Source organism: Hippichthys cyanospilos, chromosome 11 (assembly GCF_059441005.1).
Source record: "Hippichthys cyanospilos isolate Australia breed blue-spotted pipefish chromosome 11, RoL_Hcya_1.0, whole genome shotgun sequence".
NCBI lineage: Eukaryota > Metazoa > Chordata > Actinopteri > Syngnathiformes > Syngnathidae > Hippichthys > Hippichthys cyanospilos.
In genome coordinates, this window is record NC_142379.1 from 2,437,521 (window position 1) to 2,453,435 (window position 15,915).

Below are 15,915 nucleotides of genomic sequence, written 5' to 3' on the forward strand. Positions count from 1 at the left end.
GGGCAAAAGAAGGTGAGACTCGTACGGCGCTGCGCTGAATAGCAACTCTCAGCATACTTGCTAATTGCGTGATGGATAGCATGGAGTCATTTGCATTTATATTGCAGCCCGCCTCCCGCCGTTGCGCCTCCCACTCCCTTTTCCACTGAGTTTTTAAGTGACTCCTGACACGGGAGCAACGGTCGCGCCGACGAGCCGGCCACAAAAACAAGCAAGCGGTGTTTTCACTGGGTCCGGCGCTCCCCGCGGCGCGCGCGGCGGGGGGGCTGACGGCCGGATGGGATTGACAGATTAGCGAGAGGCTAACACCGCAGGAGTGACACGCTCGCTGGAGGCTGTTTTTGCAAAACCTCTTTTAAACATATCAGCTGTTTTAGGTCAAGCTTGTTTTAACAAAATTCGCTCGAAGCTAACCCCAGCCTCTGCCAAGGTCAAATTAGCGAAGCCTCATGAAGCACTTAGGATCATTTTTTTGCTCCTCTAAATGACACTTTTTTTTAAGATATATTTCATTGCACCAGCATTCATTCTTAAACCAAAAGCACCATCTAGACTGCAGAAGTACCCAACCGCCGGTCCTCGATCCAATACCGGTCCATGGATCACCTTGTACCAGGCCGCATGGGCCTCACCTGAAGTAATGACGTTTTGGAACTGATTTTTTCACCTGTATACAATTCATTAATTTGTGCTTGGATTCATTTGCTTGATATTTGATTTTGGCGCCACCTCTGGCCACTTTTGATATTGCATTTTGTAGTGAGGACGGATACTGTGGCTTTACTTGAGAGCAGGGTCCACACTAAATATCTCAAGAATTGACTGGTCCCCGTGGTGATTAAAAAAAATAACGTGGAAGATGACCCAAAAACGGTCAAAATAACACGAGGGCTCATTTCGATTTGTGTAAAAGATACAAATGACCATCTATTGACTTTTGATTTTTCCATCTGAATCAATACATTGTATATTATGTGGTAGTTAACAATATTATGTGAATATGAATTGCGGCTCAAAGTACTCTACACCCATCAATATTTTTGCTCTAAAAATACACCATTTGGTCCTACTACCTGTTTTAAATTCCTGTACATTTCCATTCATCCCCATGGAACGTTTTTCTTGTGGAAAGCTTTTCTTCAATTCCTATTGGTATTCTCAATAGTTTCTCAACATTATATACTGTACGGGTATATATAATGCATCCATTATATATTGCATACATAAAACATTTCCCAGTCCCACCAGGCCAGCATTGCTTACATGTGCTCAGCGCGCCTCTGAAGATGCGCTTTGCGGATCATTTAATGAGCCCGCGTGTGCGTCACAAACGCACACAATTCGACAATCTAATGCCCCCAATGCCCATTGTTCATTTCAGTCTTTAAACATTTGCCTTGCGACCGATACGCACCTTTTTGCCAATCGCGAACAATGCCATTGAAAAATACCGAGTCGGCAAGATGCATTTAAGGGGGGGAAAAAAAAGTCGGCGAAACAGACCATCCATCATTTCTTTTGTCCCCGGTAATCAATTTGGAATCATTGCATAGATAATGCACTCGCCGGCGGTCGCTCGGTCGCTCGGTCGGGGGAACTTTTTTGAAATGAAAGCGCTCACTCGCTCGCTATCTTCATCTGGACGCCGGCCGACACGTCGTTTGTCAGAGCCGCTTGTAAATAAGTCGTCTTTGTGAGCGTATCCTCATTAACCTTCCTCGGGGTTTGTTTCTCGGCCTGCGATGACGATAACGCTTCCAAAATGGAAGCGCTATCTTTTTGGGACCCGCCTGGCCGAGGCGCCGTCGTCAAATCAAGGCATTTGTTTATCAAGCGATAACGCCGCGTTTTGGCGCTGAGGTCACGAGGTCTTCAAGTCGGGTTTCCAGGAGATAGCTAGTCCCGAATTTAGCAAATCTCAGGTCAAGCGGTTACCTGGGGTCATCGGGTCATGGAATCAAAAGGTACAAATCAATCATTAACAGCTTTTGGCTAATGGTTGCTTTGTGTAGTCATGGGGCGGGCATTAAATCCAATTAATTTGAGTAATACGCCATTTTAAAAACCGAAGAATAGCTCAACGGTGCTCTCGATGTTTTGCAAAAGTAGCAGAATGCTTAAAAAAAAATGACTAACTGCATAACTCATTCGCTGCCTGCCATTTTCCCACCCTCCTATACCCTAACACTTGAAAATAAAAGAATAAATAAACACCTGGGATTGAATAGCTAAACTCACAAATACGTAAAAATACGTCTTTGGGATTGAGTGAGTTGATTGTGGCATTTAAGCAAGGTATACACAAGCTATGACTGTTAAGTTTACATTAAAACCGATACACATATCATTGTCTCAATAATTTAGGCAGAACTTTTACTTAAAATACATATTTAATGATTTTTATTTTTTTAAAACTGTAATCGTCCAGAATGACTGGTGAAAATCGAGTAATTTGAAAAAATATTTTTTTATGTTTTTATAGGACATCATATTTAAAACGCCATCATGTTATCAAAAAGGGGTGTATCATTATTTGTATCGATATCGGTGATACCGGCACCAGTGTTACTTGATATTGAGAGACGCCGAAATTTCAAGTAGGATCAATCAGATTTATTAGTTCATTTTTGTCTTCAAAAATTAAAAAAAATTAAAAAATATGGTCGTTGGGGGACAGGGATGACCCCAGGAAAAGACTTTGTTTTTACCACGTGACGTGTAATTGGAATAAAATAAAAATTGGATTACCCTCCAATTCAGGCACTTTGATGCGCTTGGTTATTTTTTTTCTCTTTTAGACTAACCTGTAACTTGTATAAAAATGTAAAAAATGAAAGTTGATTTACATTGCTTCTTTTTATTTTGTTCATATTAAAAAGAATGCAGTTTTAAGTATAATTGTGCTCATAATTAGCGCCACGGGTGGCTTTGCAAATCCTAATTGAGAAACTCTGAATTCTAGAAATGTAGTCAACAACCCAGTGAAGCGAAATTAAATTTGAAGCCTTTGAAAATGCAAAATATTCACAATTGACAGCGAAAAATGTCAAGCTAACAGCCATGGCCGAGTGTTTGTCACACGCCGATGCAAACTTCAAATTTTTTGATGGCGCTCAATGCATTTGGAGACGGTACGCCAGTGGCTGCTTGGTGGAAACAAAGCATGCAACAATGGTCCCTATTGGAGTCTACTCGCCCCTGCTTGGGGGCAAAACATGCGCTTGAAAACCACCATTGTGGTCTCGTGTTTGTACCTATCGACAGCTGAAAGGGCGGCGGTGATTAATGACTCGGGGCCGCCGCGCGAGGACCTGGGCCACGCGGGGGTGCGCGGAAACACCGCCCACCCGCCAGCTGTACGGGCTCTTCATTTGCTCGGGGGGGGGGACCCCGGCTTCGTTGGCTTGCTAATTTTGTTGTTCTTAAACCATTCCTTGGCGCTATGCTAATGGCAAGGGGGGCTTTCTAAAGTTTCAAGAATGTACCCCCAAAGTGTATTGTTTTTGTTCCCGAAAGACTTGTGGCGTTCGCTTGGGTAGTCTGCCGCTATTACGCCATTCACTTGATGGGAAACAATGGGGAAATTCAAACTGAGCTGATTTCCTAAGAGTTACTCAAAAGTATAAGCCGAAAAATTCTCTCTAAATGGCTACTGGAACCAAAACGGCTGACTTCCTGTTAGATTTTCGGATATGAGAGGTTCACGTAAAGTTCGGAGTGTTCTTCATAGTAGAAACCTAAAAATTCTCTCTAAAAGCCTAAAAATTCTCTGGCTACTTGGAACCAAAACGGCTGACTTCCTGTTAGATTTTTGGGTATGAGCAGTCCACGTAAAGTTCGGAGTGTAACTCGAAGTACAAGCCGAAAAATTCTTTCTAAATGGCTACTGGAACCAAAACGGCTGACTTCCTGTTAGATTTTCGGATATGAGAGGTTCACGTAAAGTTCGGAGTGTAACTCAAAGTAAAAGCCGAAAAATTCTCTCTAAAAGCCTAAAAATTCTCTGGCTACTTGGAACCAAAACGGCTGACTTCCTGTTAGATTTTTGGGTATGAGCAGTCCACGTAAAGTTCGGAGTGTAACTCGAAGTACAAGCCGAAAAATTCTTTCTAAATGGCTACTGGAACCAAAACGGCTGACTTCCTGTTAGATTTTCGGATATGAGAGGTTCACGTAAAGTTCGGAGTGTAACTCAAAGTAAAAGCCGAAAAATTCTCTCTAAAAGCCTAAAAATTCTCTGGCTACTTGGAACCAAAATGGCTGACTTCCTGTTAGATTTTCGGATATGAGAGGTTGTCGGAAAGTTTAACATTAACAAAGGAAAAATGAACATTTAAATCAACTTTTAGCAAATGTTTACCTTACTTTTTTTACAGGGTTTTATACAGGGTACAGCTTAGTCTGCATCTAAAAAAATCTTAAAAGTGCATCAAAATGCCCGAAATTAAAGAAAAAAAAGACAATCTTTATTTAATCTGGAAATTTGGAACTGAAAAGTTGGATTCTTGAAAAAAGAAAGAAGGAATAATAGTAAATAAAAATTGATCTGGAAAATTAACACCAATATCTCACCGTATTTTCCACACTACAAGGCGCATGTAAAAGCCTTGGATTTTATATTCTAATGTTATCTCGCGATAACACCAAACGTTTATTTTTCCCGCTCTTTTACCAGAACCTCTGAGAGCAAAGCGTCCCGCTTGACTGGCCTTTGTAGAGAAAAACGGAGCGTAGCGGCGCCACCGCCATGGAAGTGAAGGAACGCCGACCGTACCGCTCGCTGACCTCGGCTCGGCAGGAGCCCCCCGAGCGGCGCTACACCAGCTCGTCGGCCGACAGCGAGGACGGCAAACCCAACCCCAGGTCGTACAGCTCCACCGAGACCCTCAAGGCCTTCGACCACGACGCCCGCGTGGCGTACGGCAACCGCGTCAAGGAGCTGGTGCACCACGAAGTGGACGAGTTCGGCCGGCAAGGTGGGATTATTTATTCTCATCTTCTAGCTTGTATGCTAGAAAATTGAGGGTGCTGAACGATAAATAGAAGACATATTATAGAGTAAAAAGCATTCTTTAACACTTTTTATTTTCAATGTGTTCTTTTGTTTTTATTCAGAGCGTTAATAGCTCCCGGGAAAATGCAGTCCCTGAGTTTGTTTGTCCGGCTTTTATGAGCACGATAGCGCTCACCGCACCTTTCGGATGTACCTCTGGACCACCTTTGCGAGCATTTAGAAGGGACGGCAGCATGACATATTGAAAGTCGTCATGTTTTGACGCTATATGGAATATTTTAGCCTCCTGATGTTTTTTTTTTGTACGCTTTCCCTTTGATATCACAAACTTCAAAAAGCCTGAGTTGGGTCAAACTTTCCCAGGGTTTAAAGAGGGTTACTTTAAAAGACGTATTTTTTAAAATATGCCATGTTATTTTGACTTTAGGTGTCAAAAAAGTTCCCGGTACTTTTTTCCCCCATGGAAAATGCTCAAAACGGCGACCCTGAATTGGTCCAGTTTTGGCTCAGATTAGATCATTCAAAATCATTTTGGGGCCTGACAGCGAGGAGTAGCGATGGACTAAACAAGATGGATGACGGGGAACAAGTTTAACTTATTCCGAATGCGATGGGAGATTTTCGGAACGTGGCCGACTCCTCTGAGCAAATAGCAATGCGACAACATTTTCATCATTTATGGCCTCGCTAGGAGCTCCCCTGCGGAATCTTCGATAGTTTTTCAACCCGCAGTCAACTTTACTACACGCAGCTTGTTAAAAATGGAGGAGGACATGATCTCGAGAGGCTTTGATTAGTCGCCTAGCAACGGGCTAAATGCTACATATGCAGTCATAAGATCACAAACGCGCATGATTAAAAGATATGTCTGCTTCTCGCATGTCTGAAGGTCAGAACGCCGCCGCCGCGGCTGACTACATTACGCTAAATGATGCACGCGCTGCCATATTTAATCAGCCGCACCTTCTTTTTTTCCCGCCCGGCCCCAGGTGCCGACTTCTCCCTGCGGGAGCTCGGCTTCGGGGACGGCCACCAGGTGGCGGCGTACCGGGGCGAGCTGGGCATGCCGCAGCGAGAATACTCGGTCAGCGTGGGCTCGGACGCCGACACGGAGACGGACGGCGTGGTGTCCCCGGAGCACGCCGTTCGCTTGTGGAGCCGCGGCGGCAACCCCAAGTCGGGTCGGAGCTCCTGCCTCTCCAGCAGGGCCAACTCCAATCTGACGCTGACCGACACGGAACACGAAAACACCGAGAACGGTAAGTGAACTTTTTATGATGAACGTGTCTTTTTATTTTGTAACCGTGTCTCACGGCTATCGGGTAGACGGGTTTTTCCGTATCGATACGCTTCATGAGGCCTCGTTGACGCAGCGCTACTGGAATGGTGTAGACCAGGGGTGGTAAATATGACGGTAAATGTTTTAACGTCCACTCTTCGTTGTTACGTAATATAACGATGATGGTCGGGACTACGAGTAGCGTTAATTCTTTATTAGCATTGCACGTAGTCGGAACAAAAGGTGGCGCAATGCAACCTGGGGCCGGGGTTACCCATCATGCATTGCGTGACAAAACAACGGGTAACATTATATATGAGCTGTATATATAAATACAGGATGGATAATAATGTATACATACCCAATAAATAAAAATACTTATATAGCATAGACATATTTTATAAATATCCAGACAAACCTATAGATACAATAATAAAAATATACTAGTTACATACAAATCCCATACATATGTTCTATTGTGTCATATTATATTTATAGGGAAATACATAAAATACATAAATAAATACATATGAATATTTATATAGGGTACTTGTACATAATTTTATTTTATGTGGTTTTAATTACCTATTGTGGCATAGTATATTTATATAAAGAATACTATATTATATTAATTGTGTTATGTAGCAGTGTATCATATGCATATTTGTGAGAATTTGTAAAGTTAATATAATTTTATTATTGCATATATATATATATATATATATATATATATATATATATATATATATATATATATATATATATATATGTGTGTGTGTGTGAGTAGCTAGTATATTTTTATTATTGTAAGTATATGTTAATATGGATATTTTTGAAGTGTATATATGCTATATATGAATGTTTATAACAGGTATTTCTGCATGGATATACTGTATATCATGTATTTATATAAACTTATATCTGTTTAGCAATATTATTATACAAACAAGAATATTTAAAAAGGATTGGAAATAAAATAGTTTTACTTCTTCCTACTCCTCTTTTAACGTATTTTTTTTTATGTTCGCTTTATTTTCAATTTTCTTTATTTTGTGCGCAAACTTTCGATATTTTTATATACAGCTTATATCGTATGTTCCAAATAAATACATCATTCGCGCGAGTATGATCCAGCCGCTTTGCGCGGGCCTTCCCAGGACGCCTCGGCGGCGAAGAGCTAAGCTGATGTTAGCGCCCGCCGTCGAGATTCTAATTACCCCGACGCAGCCTTGCGGAGAACCTCACAAATACTTTTTACATTTCTATCCGCCCAAGTCTTTTCTAAGCGGCGAAAATGTCCGCAGGCGGGAGAATCCATTTGAGTGCGGGACGGGGAAGAGCGCGCGGGCCTCCGCATTGTGCCTCGGTCGTCCATAATTAAAGAGAAGCTCCTGGCGCGGCCGCGGCGTCGGCGGCGCTCGCGGCATCATGCACGAGACCGCCATCGTCATTCCGAGCGGCCTTTTTATTCCACGCGCTCGGGCAGAAAGAGCACTTGCGTCGGGGCGTTTAATTCGGCTGAGCCTGATAACATACAATTTATATATGGCCGGTTAATTAAAATCCATCAAGTAGGCCGGCTTCTTGTGTGTGCTCCAGTGTCTTTAAACCAACAAACCATTTAGCGGGCTTTTTAATGTATTCCGGCCGGCGGGCATCCGAGCGCGCCTCATCCCCGAGTCGCCTCTTCACGTGATTCGCTTGACCCGCTGTTTCATGCATGCAAATAAGCGAGCGGCCGTCCCTTGAGGCCGGATGTCGCACGTTGCATTCGATATTTTGTCCGTCCGGCCGGCTTTCCGCGAGATCGGATGGGAAGATGGTTTGCCTTTTGTGAATTTGCAAATCCGTCAATGACCTCATAGGTTGGATCTGCGTAATCGAACATTCTGTGCTAACGTTGTAAATAATCCAAGATCTAAACATATACAGTTGAAATCCCACCACCTCCACCCTACCAATATTTTTAAGCTATTTTTGAGGGGGCATATTTCGCTCCAGTAGGCTACCACATATATTGAATGTTTATCAGAATTTGAGGTAGAAAGTTTTAGTTATATGAGTTATTATCTTAAATCTATTATCTTATCTATCTATCTATCTATCTATCTATCTATCTATCTATCTATCTATCTATCTATCTATCTATCTATCTATCTATCTATCTATCTATCTATCTATCTATCTATCTATCTATCTCTATCTATCTTAGCTAGCTAGCTAGCTATCTCTTTCTGTCCGTCTGTCTGTCTGTCTTGAAAGCTAACTCGCTATCTATCATCAAGCTAGCCAGCTAACCACTCGTATCTAGCTATCTTGAAAGCTAACTCACTATCATCAAGCTAGCAAGCTAACTACCTGTATCTATCTAGCTATCTATCTATCTTGAAAGATAACTTGCTATCTATCATCAAGCTAGTAAGTTGACTCGTATATATCAATCTATCTATCGATCATCCAGCCATCCATCTCGAGCTAGCTAACATCCGAATATCATCTCGCGATCCGTCTAACACGAAAACTCGATCCACGCATATTTAGCTAGCCTCTTAGCTAACGTCCTACCGATCTCACTCTCCGTCTAACACAAAAACTTTGACTTTGATATAGTTTCCTAGCTAACTTCCTGGTTAGCTAGCTATACATTTCGCTATCCATCTCGCTAATGCAACAACCCCCACCGAGATCCAAAAGAAAGCAAACTGACTTTCAAATGCAAGGTATCTGTAAAAAAAAAGATGTTTCTTTGTGTGTGTCAGACTGTTTTCCACAAGCCTAAGAGCACGAATGCTGTCAGTATGTGTGTGCGTTTCCCATCATGCCTCTTTTCCCAAGAGAGCCCCGTGAGGACACTCGGAGCAGCCGGCGCTTGCTGAGTCACAGCGAGGCCCCGCGGAGGTAGAACATCAAGGCGGGCAGGCGAGAGTCTTACTGTAACTTAAAAGAGCCGCCGCTGGCTTTGTTAGCCATGACCCACATGCACGCCGTTCTCCAAGCCTTGGTCCGCCGCTAAGAACTTTTCCCCCCCCTTTTCCATCACATCGTTCTTACCGATACTATACGAATTTGGCGTCAGTGGGTTGGGATGTACGGCTTGAAAAAGCGTAGTCTGTCGCTGCATTATTTAGCATTTTGCTAAAAATGGCTAAATACATTTAATCACTTAGTTGCTAGTTTGAAGAAGCCATTAACGATCAGAAATGGGTTCAGGCCAATAGAATAGGAGCAAGTGGTGAATTTTTCGTTTTTTGTACTTTTTTTGTTCATACAAGGGGAAAAAAACGCTAGCAACCTAATTCCAATGAATTTTGAAAACCCTGAGTTTGAAATTGTGTTTTTCGACAATTTTTTAACTTCATGCTCACTTTGACAATTGGCAAAACAAACTTTCGTAATCATATTCATGTTCAAATTATATTCATGCCCTTAGGCGTCGTTCCAGGCCACCCCTCCCAAAAAAAAAAATGCTCGGAGGATCACCGTTTATTTGGTTCCACAGCCTCTCGGCTACGCTTTTATCTTTTTCAAAACACACAAATTAGCAAACAAGTTAAGTTCTTGGAGAAACCGTCTATCATTCAAATAAAAAAATTAGACCTCTGCCGTTTTTCACGTCACCAGTGACATTCTGACTTTGTGGAACTAGTGTCGTATCAGAGACAAAAGCTAAATAAAACCACGCTACTATTTAATGCACATTAGCATTGTTGGTATATAAGCACATTGTAAAGTTAAACGCCAGCAGTTGCTAGCCGAATAGTTGGCGTTGTAAGCCCTACCACCGTAGTTAGATGAAAGGTTGTTTAGCTGTTGGCTTGTCAATCGGCTGGTTAGTCTTTTAGCTGGCTAGTTCATTGTTTGCATTGTTGATTCGCTGACTATTTAGCTAGCGAGTTTGTTAGTCATTTGTTTGGTCAATGTTTAGTCAAGGCCAAAAGCTAAATGGCACCACAGTGGTGTTGAATGAGGATTAGCGTTATTGGTATACAAGCACAATGAAGTTGAATGCGAGGAGATGCTAGTCCAATAGTCGCTATCGTAAGTCAGAGCAATAATCCTGTAGTTGAATGAATGATAAGTCATTTAGCTGGTTAGTTAGCGAGTTTGATGCTTAGTTACTCAGTTGTTGGCAAGTCAGTTGGCTAGCTAGCCTGTTAGTAGGCTAGTTCATTATTTAGATTGTTGATTAGCTTGCTCTTTTAGTTAGCAAGTCTGTTAGTTAGCAATTTTCTTAGGTCAAAAGGTTACACCCTGACTATATGGAACTAGTCTCATGTCAATTCCGAAAGCTAAAGGATATCACACTACTCTTGGATTTAGATTAGCATATTTGGTATACAAGCACACCGTAAAATTGAATGCTAGCAGTCGTTAGCCCAGTAGTCGGCATCGTCAAGATAACGATAAAGTCGTTTAGTTGGCCAGTTAGCTAGTTTGATGTCAATCATTGGCTATTCAGTTATCTTGCTAGTCTGTTTGTTGGCTAGTTCATTGATTAGCTGGCTTGTTTAGCTAGCAAGTATGTCAGTCATTTGTTTCGTCACTCACTTAGATGGCACACAAGTTCTTTGAAATGTAACGCGCTGTTAAATCAACAGCAAATGTCGATTTGCTCACAGCTGAAGACATGAAAGACATGTTAAATCGCTAGCAGAAGTCGCCTTGAAATAAACATGTCCCATCATTTATTCATCGGAATAACATGCCTAAAAATAAAGCGGTCCGATCACGTCAGCGTTCGGTACGGGCACCGCGCGGCCCTCTGAGCCGACACATCATGACAGGCTTTTGTCCCGGCTGCCCCGCTAGCATTTGAGTATGCTAAAGTGAAGTAGGTAATCCGGGGTTGCCCTGGAAACGGAGACACCGCTCTCCTGATTACGAGCCGGTGCGCCGTCGCTCGGATTCTCTTTGAAGATTCAATTAGCGCATTATGCCGCTTTAATTGATACATGATTGGCCATGATGGGCTTCATTCGTTTGATTGGACGCGATGCTTTTATAGCATTCAAAACAAGAAAAATGCATTATGGTGACAGCTATTGATGTGGAGGAGGGAGAAAAAAAAAAGACCCTTTTTGCGTGTTAACTTTGTTGTGACAACACGACACGCCGATACGTTTTACTGGACATTTTGGGATGGAATGGAAATAAAAGAATAAGGAAATCAATGAGAGGCAGGCGGTGCAAACATGAAAGCAGCTGAAATAGCGATTTAACACTAATTACATTTGTCATCAGTCACGCAAAACAGGCCAACTCAGGGAGAGCTTGTTAAAACTTCTGCCTCATTAGCCTTTGAAAATACAAAAAAAATGTCCATAATTAATTCAGAATCTTTATCCCGCTTACCAAGAACGTAACTTATTATGAAAAATGGCCTTTATTATTTGTATACAAATGGTTTGCTCGCCCATTGAGTCTAAAATCCAAAAACTCAGGGCTATCTCTAATATATATATATATATATATATATATATATATATTCTTTTTTTTTTTTTTAACTAGGGTTAATCCCAGGTACTTTGTTTGGCTAAAACTCGGTCCAAAAAAGGTGGTGCTAAAATTATCAATTACTTTAGGACCTAGTGTAATGGATTACCTAATTACTTCTTTAAATAATTACTAAAATCTTTTGCAGTATTTAGATCGTTGCGAACGTTGACAGTTTATCACCATCTGGGTGAAATTTCAGCTTCCTAGTGCCTTCTCTAAATGCTTTCCCTGTGATATGAAATGGCCTTGTAGAGATGAAAGGATTGGACAAAAGTTTATGATATAAAATACTACAAGGTTGAATTTTTAAAGTTGCGGATTAATTTAGTATTTAAATACTGAAAGTATCAGATTACTTTAGTTCTTAATTACCTTAAGTTATTACTTTAGCACTTAATAAGGTTATTAGCAGTCATTTTTAGAACTTCTTTTCGCCAAACATTAAAAAAATATACAGGAATGTCTGGACCGTATTAAAAAAAAAAAAAACGTAAAAATACGTCTTTGGCATCGAATGAGTTAAAAAAAAATCAAATTCCTTCCCCAGTGATTCTCAGCTCTTGTTGTGTATCCGTTTGCAATGCTGAAAGCCTCGCTAAAGCGTGCATCCGCTGAAAAGATTGAGGTTGAGATCTCGCGTCTTTGAAAGCATCGCGGCGGTGACAGTCTGCGTGCGGATAGGTCGCAGGTCCCGGCAGTGAAAAGAAAGCCTCTCGCAATGATTTGAACCCTCGTCGCTCGTGACGGCGACGCGTCGGAAACGCTTTGAATAGGAACTCGGAACACCTGCACCATCCGCATAAGATTCCTACCCTAATTTCGCATTGAAACAGATAACATCAGCATTTTTTCCAGCTTCTCGCTTTTATCCTCCTTCCAAACATTAAATATTAACCGACGTAACCTTTCCGCTGCTTTTCATACTTTTTAATGCACTATCACTTGGCGGTCGCCATAAAAACCGTTTTATGCAAGCTTGGTATATTTTTCTAATTGAAGTAAACACACGCATAGAGATGGGATCCAGTCCATATATTACAGCGATGTGCGCATAGTTTTTATATTTATAGGACAATGTTCTTTTTGCTTGATGCCAGCGCCCGAAGCCTTCGGCTATCGATCTCAGCCGCGGCTCGTAATTCTCCGCGTGTTACGTGATATTGCTGATGACCGGTCATATCTGATGTCGGCGCGAGTAGCTTTGTCAGCCATGGTGCGTACGCGCGTGTGGGTGCGTTGCGTCCATGCAACTCGAAGGGCCCGAAAGCTTATGTTTGAATTAATCCGATCGTTTAGGTGATGGTACGATCGCCGGAATGTTCCTGGCTGATTTTGAAAACCGAGAAAGTTCTGAGGACTACGAGAGACGTGAGAAACGTGAGACGGGCACGCTATAACCCGGGGGTCCACTACGAGAACAAAATCATGCGGTGTAAGAAAAGAAAACCATCAAATAAACAAAAGAAATATCAACTTGTACTTTGCAGATTTCATTAATTATGTGTATTGTTTGGAGCTCGACCCCTGCGACAAAGGAGGGAACGCTATTGAGTGGGCCCCCGTTTTACGAGATGAATCCGTTCCGCGGTTGGGCTTGTAAGGTGAATTCGCCGTATGTTAAATAGCTAATGCGTTTAGAACCCCGGGTAAAAACATCAAAATTGTACATACAGATTAAAAATTGCTACCAAATAGTGTAGTAGGTGCTACATATATATCAGGGGTGTCAAACTCATTTTTACTATGGGCCACATTGTAGTTCTAGTTTCTGTCAGAGGGCCGGTATGATCTAAGTGTAAGTCAAATCTTTTTTTAAATGCTTTTGTAAAACACGCAGCAAGTTTTGAAATCAGAGGCCGGCAAAAACTGAAAACTGAATTGAAAAATGCTTGTATTTTCTCCACAGATTTTTAAAAGTTAAAGACAACTTGCAAATTTGCTATTTTAGCGTATTTTAGCATTTCGTGGGCCACAAAAAATGATCTGGAGGACCGGATCTGGCCCCCGGGCCTTGAGTTTGACACCTGTGGTATATATAATATACATGTATACAATCGGAAAACATCATAAATAAAAACTATAGAAAGGATTTATCTACCTTTGAGTGGCGCTTGTTATGCCCATATTCCCTAATCAGGGTAGCCTAGCCTAGGCTAGGCTAGCTTCGTGTTTCTTGATTATCTCCAGCTTCGTTTTCATATAAATCATCGTCTTACTTCCCTCTTTAACATCACTAGCAATCTTGGGACGCATGGCTAATCCAAAAATTTTGAATTAAGCAGTAAAATGCACTCGAAAGACGCTTTCGTATCCACTCACAATCGAACAAAGCATTACCGTTCCGCCATTTTGAAACGAGTGCGGCCGAACAATAGCAGACCAGCGTTGTAGTGACGCGTTGCATGGAGGCGGTTAGACCGCAACAGAAAATAAGTGCAATTACCTAAAAACGCCTGCAGATTGGGACAAAACAACACAACTACAGCCAAGCCCCTAGGGTCATGACAGTTGTTTTTGTTGCAAAGCGGGGAAAATACCGTAAAGAGGGGACGGAAAAACTCTGTATTCCACATCGCAGCATGAAAAAACGTGAGACGGGCACGCTATAACCCGGGGGTCCACCGTTCTTGTACTCGTGGCACTTCCCACCACAGAAGAGCAATGATGCAAATCATGTGTGGGTTCGCGGCGCTCTCAGCCGCAGTGTTCTTGCGGGGTTATTTACTTGTTTATGCCTTTTTCTTTTTGTGGGGACCCAGATCCCGGCTTACAGTGCGGAGCTTCTCCGGATCATTTGCAGGCTAATTTGCAGGCTTTCGCGGGCCCTCGTGGACAATTTGGGCTTGTTATCAGTGCGGCCGCACACCCGCCTCCCGCCACTTTGCCGGATCGTCATAACGGGCATCGGCGTATCCGCCGGCCCCGGGGGGGTGCCTCCGCCGCCCGATGCGGGACGGGCGAGAGGGGATGATCGGCCTAATCCTGATGCTCTTTCGCTAAAACCCACGCGAGATCCAGCTAATTATCCCCACTCGTGATTATATTTATGTGGCTTTGAGGAGAGGCTTCCTGCTCCGGGCGAGATAGCCGCGCTAGTCCTAATCGGCGGACCACCGCAGAGTTTCTTTTTCGTCGAGGCGCCGACAGATTTGTTTTTGTCTCGTTTTAGACTTCGGATCGAACCAAGATAGCGTCAGTTCGTTTCACGTTAATTCAATCGGATCTTAATTATTTCCTTATCAGGACGTGGAGCAACACTAGTTTGTTTTCTTTTTAAGAAACAAACGATGCAGATAACAAATATTGAACATCAAAACAACTTCCGTCTCTTTTTTTCTTTAAGAATGCGAAATGAGTGGCAAACTTTTTTTAAGCTAGGTCTGACTACTTATTTTTGGCTGCGGAAGTTTTCCTCTACCACATCAACTTTTGGAGCTAAAGCATCTCCGTATTTATATGTATTAAACCCTAAAATGGACGATGGTTCATTGTTACTGCGAATGATCTGGAAGGAAGTAACCCAAAAATGGACACCGTAACATACAAGTCAAATCTGTTGATCTTTTCATCAAATGCATTTTTCATCTAATGGAAAGCATTGGAAGCTGAAATTTCACTCAAATGGTGACAACAAATCAAAGTTCAACATGGCACCACCACTTAGTTATCACACTTTGCTACAATACTGCTAAGAAGATGTGGAAGAAACTTCGCCCAAAATGGTCAAAATGCTGTTCTGTACGAGGGTTAATCAGAAAACAAAGCCAGCAAACATCAATCAAGGTTTGACAAATGCTGGAGAAAATGTTCACACAAAACAATACTAATAAAAACGATTAATACGTAACGTGCCGATTTTCTAAACGATGAGTCAGATTTATTGCCCAGTCTGGTAGTTCTCAACCTAGCTTCTGTTGGACCCGAAGGGTTCTGTGGGTCGGGCTCAGAGTTTTGATGTGAGTTCATGAAATGTTTTGGTTTTGTTCTTTGAACATGATGTCCATACAGGGTTAATTTTTTGCACCAGTAAAAAAAAAAACCCACTAAAGAAGGGTTCGTTGAAGGTTCATCTGAAATTGTTGGTGTTCAGTACCTCCAGAAAGGTTGAGAAGATCCTAGGTACTGC

The 15,915-nt window shown here is 42.1% G+C and overlaps 1 protein-coding gene across 9 annotated transcripts in view; it reads left to right on the plus strand.

The window, feature by feature from the left end:
• tenm4 (teneurin transmembrane protein 4) overlaps positions 1-15,915 on the plus strand; it is a 185,784-nt gene that overhangs the window by 25,159 nt on the left and 144,710 nt on the right. For all 9 annotated transcript variants that reach the window (XM_088427927.1, XM_088427919.1, XM_088427920.1 and 6 more), the window contains exons 2-3: positions 4,676-4,976; positions 6,004-6,273. In XM_088427927.1, the coding sequence (XP_088284053.1) occupies positions 4,748-4,976; positions 6,004-6,273 (499 nt within the window). In that variant the 5' untranslated portion in view covers positions 4,676-4,747. The remainder of the gene's footprint in view (positions 1-4,675; positions 4,977-6,003; positions 6,274-15,915) is intronic.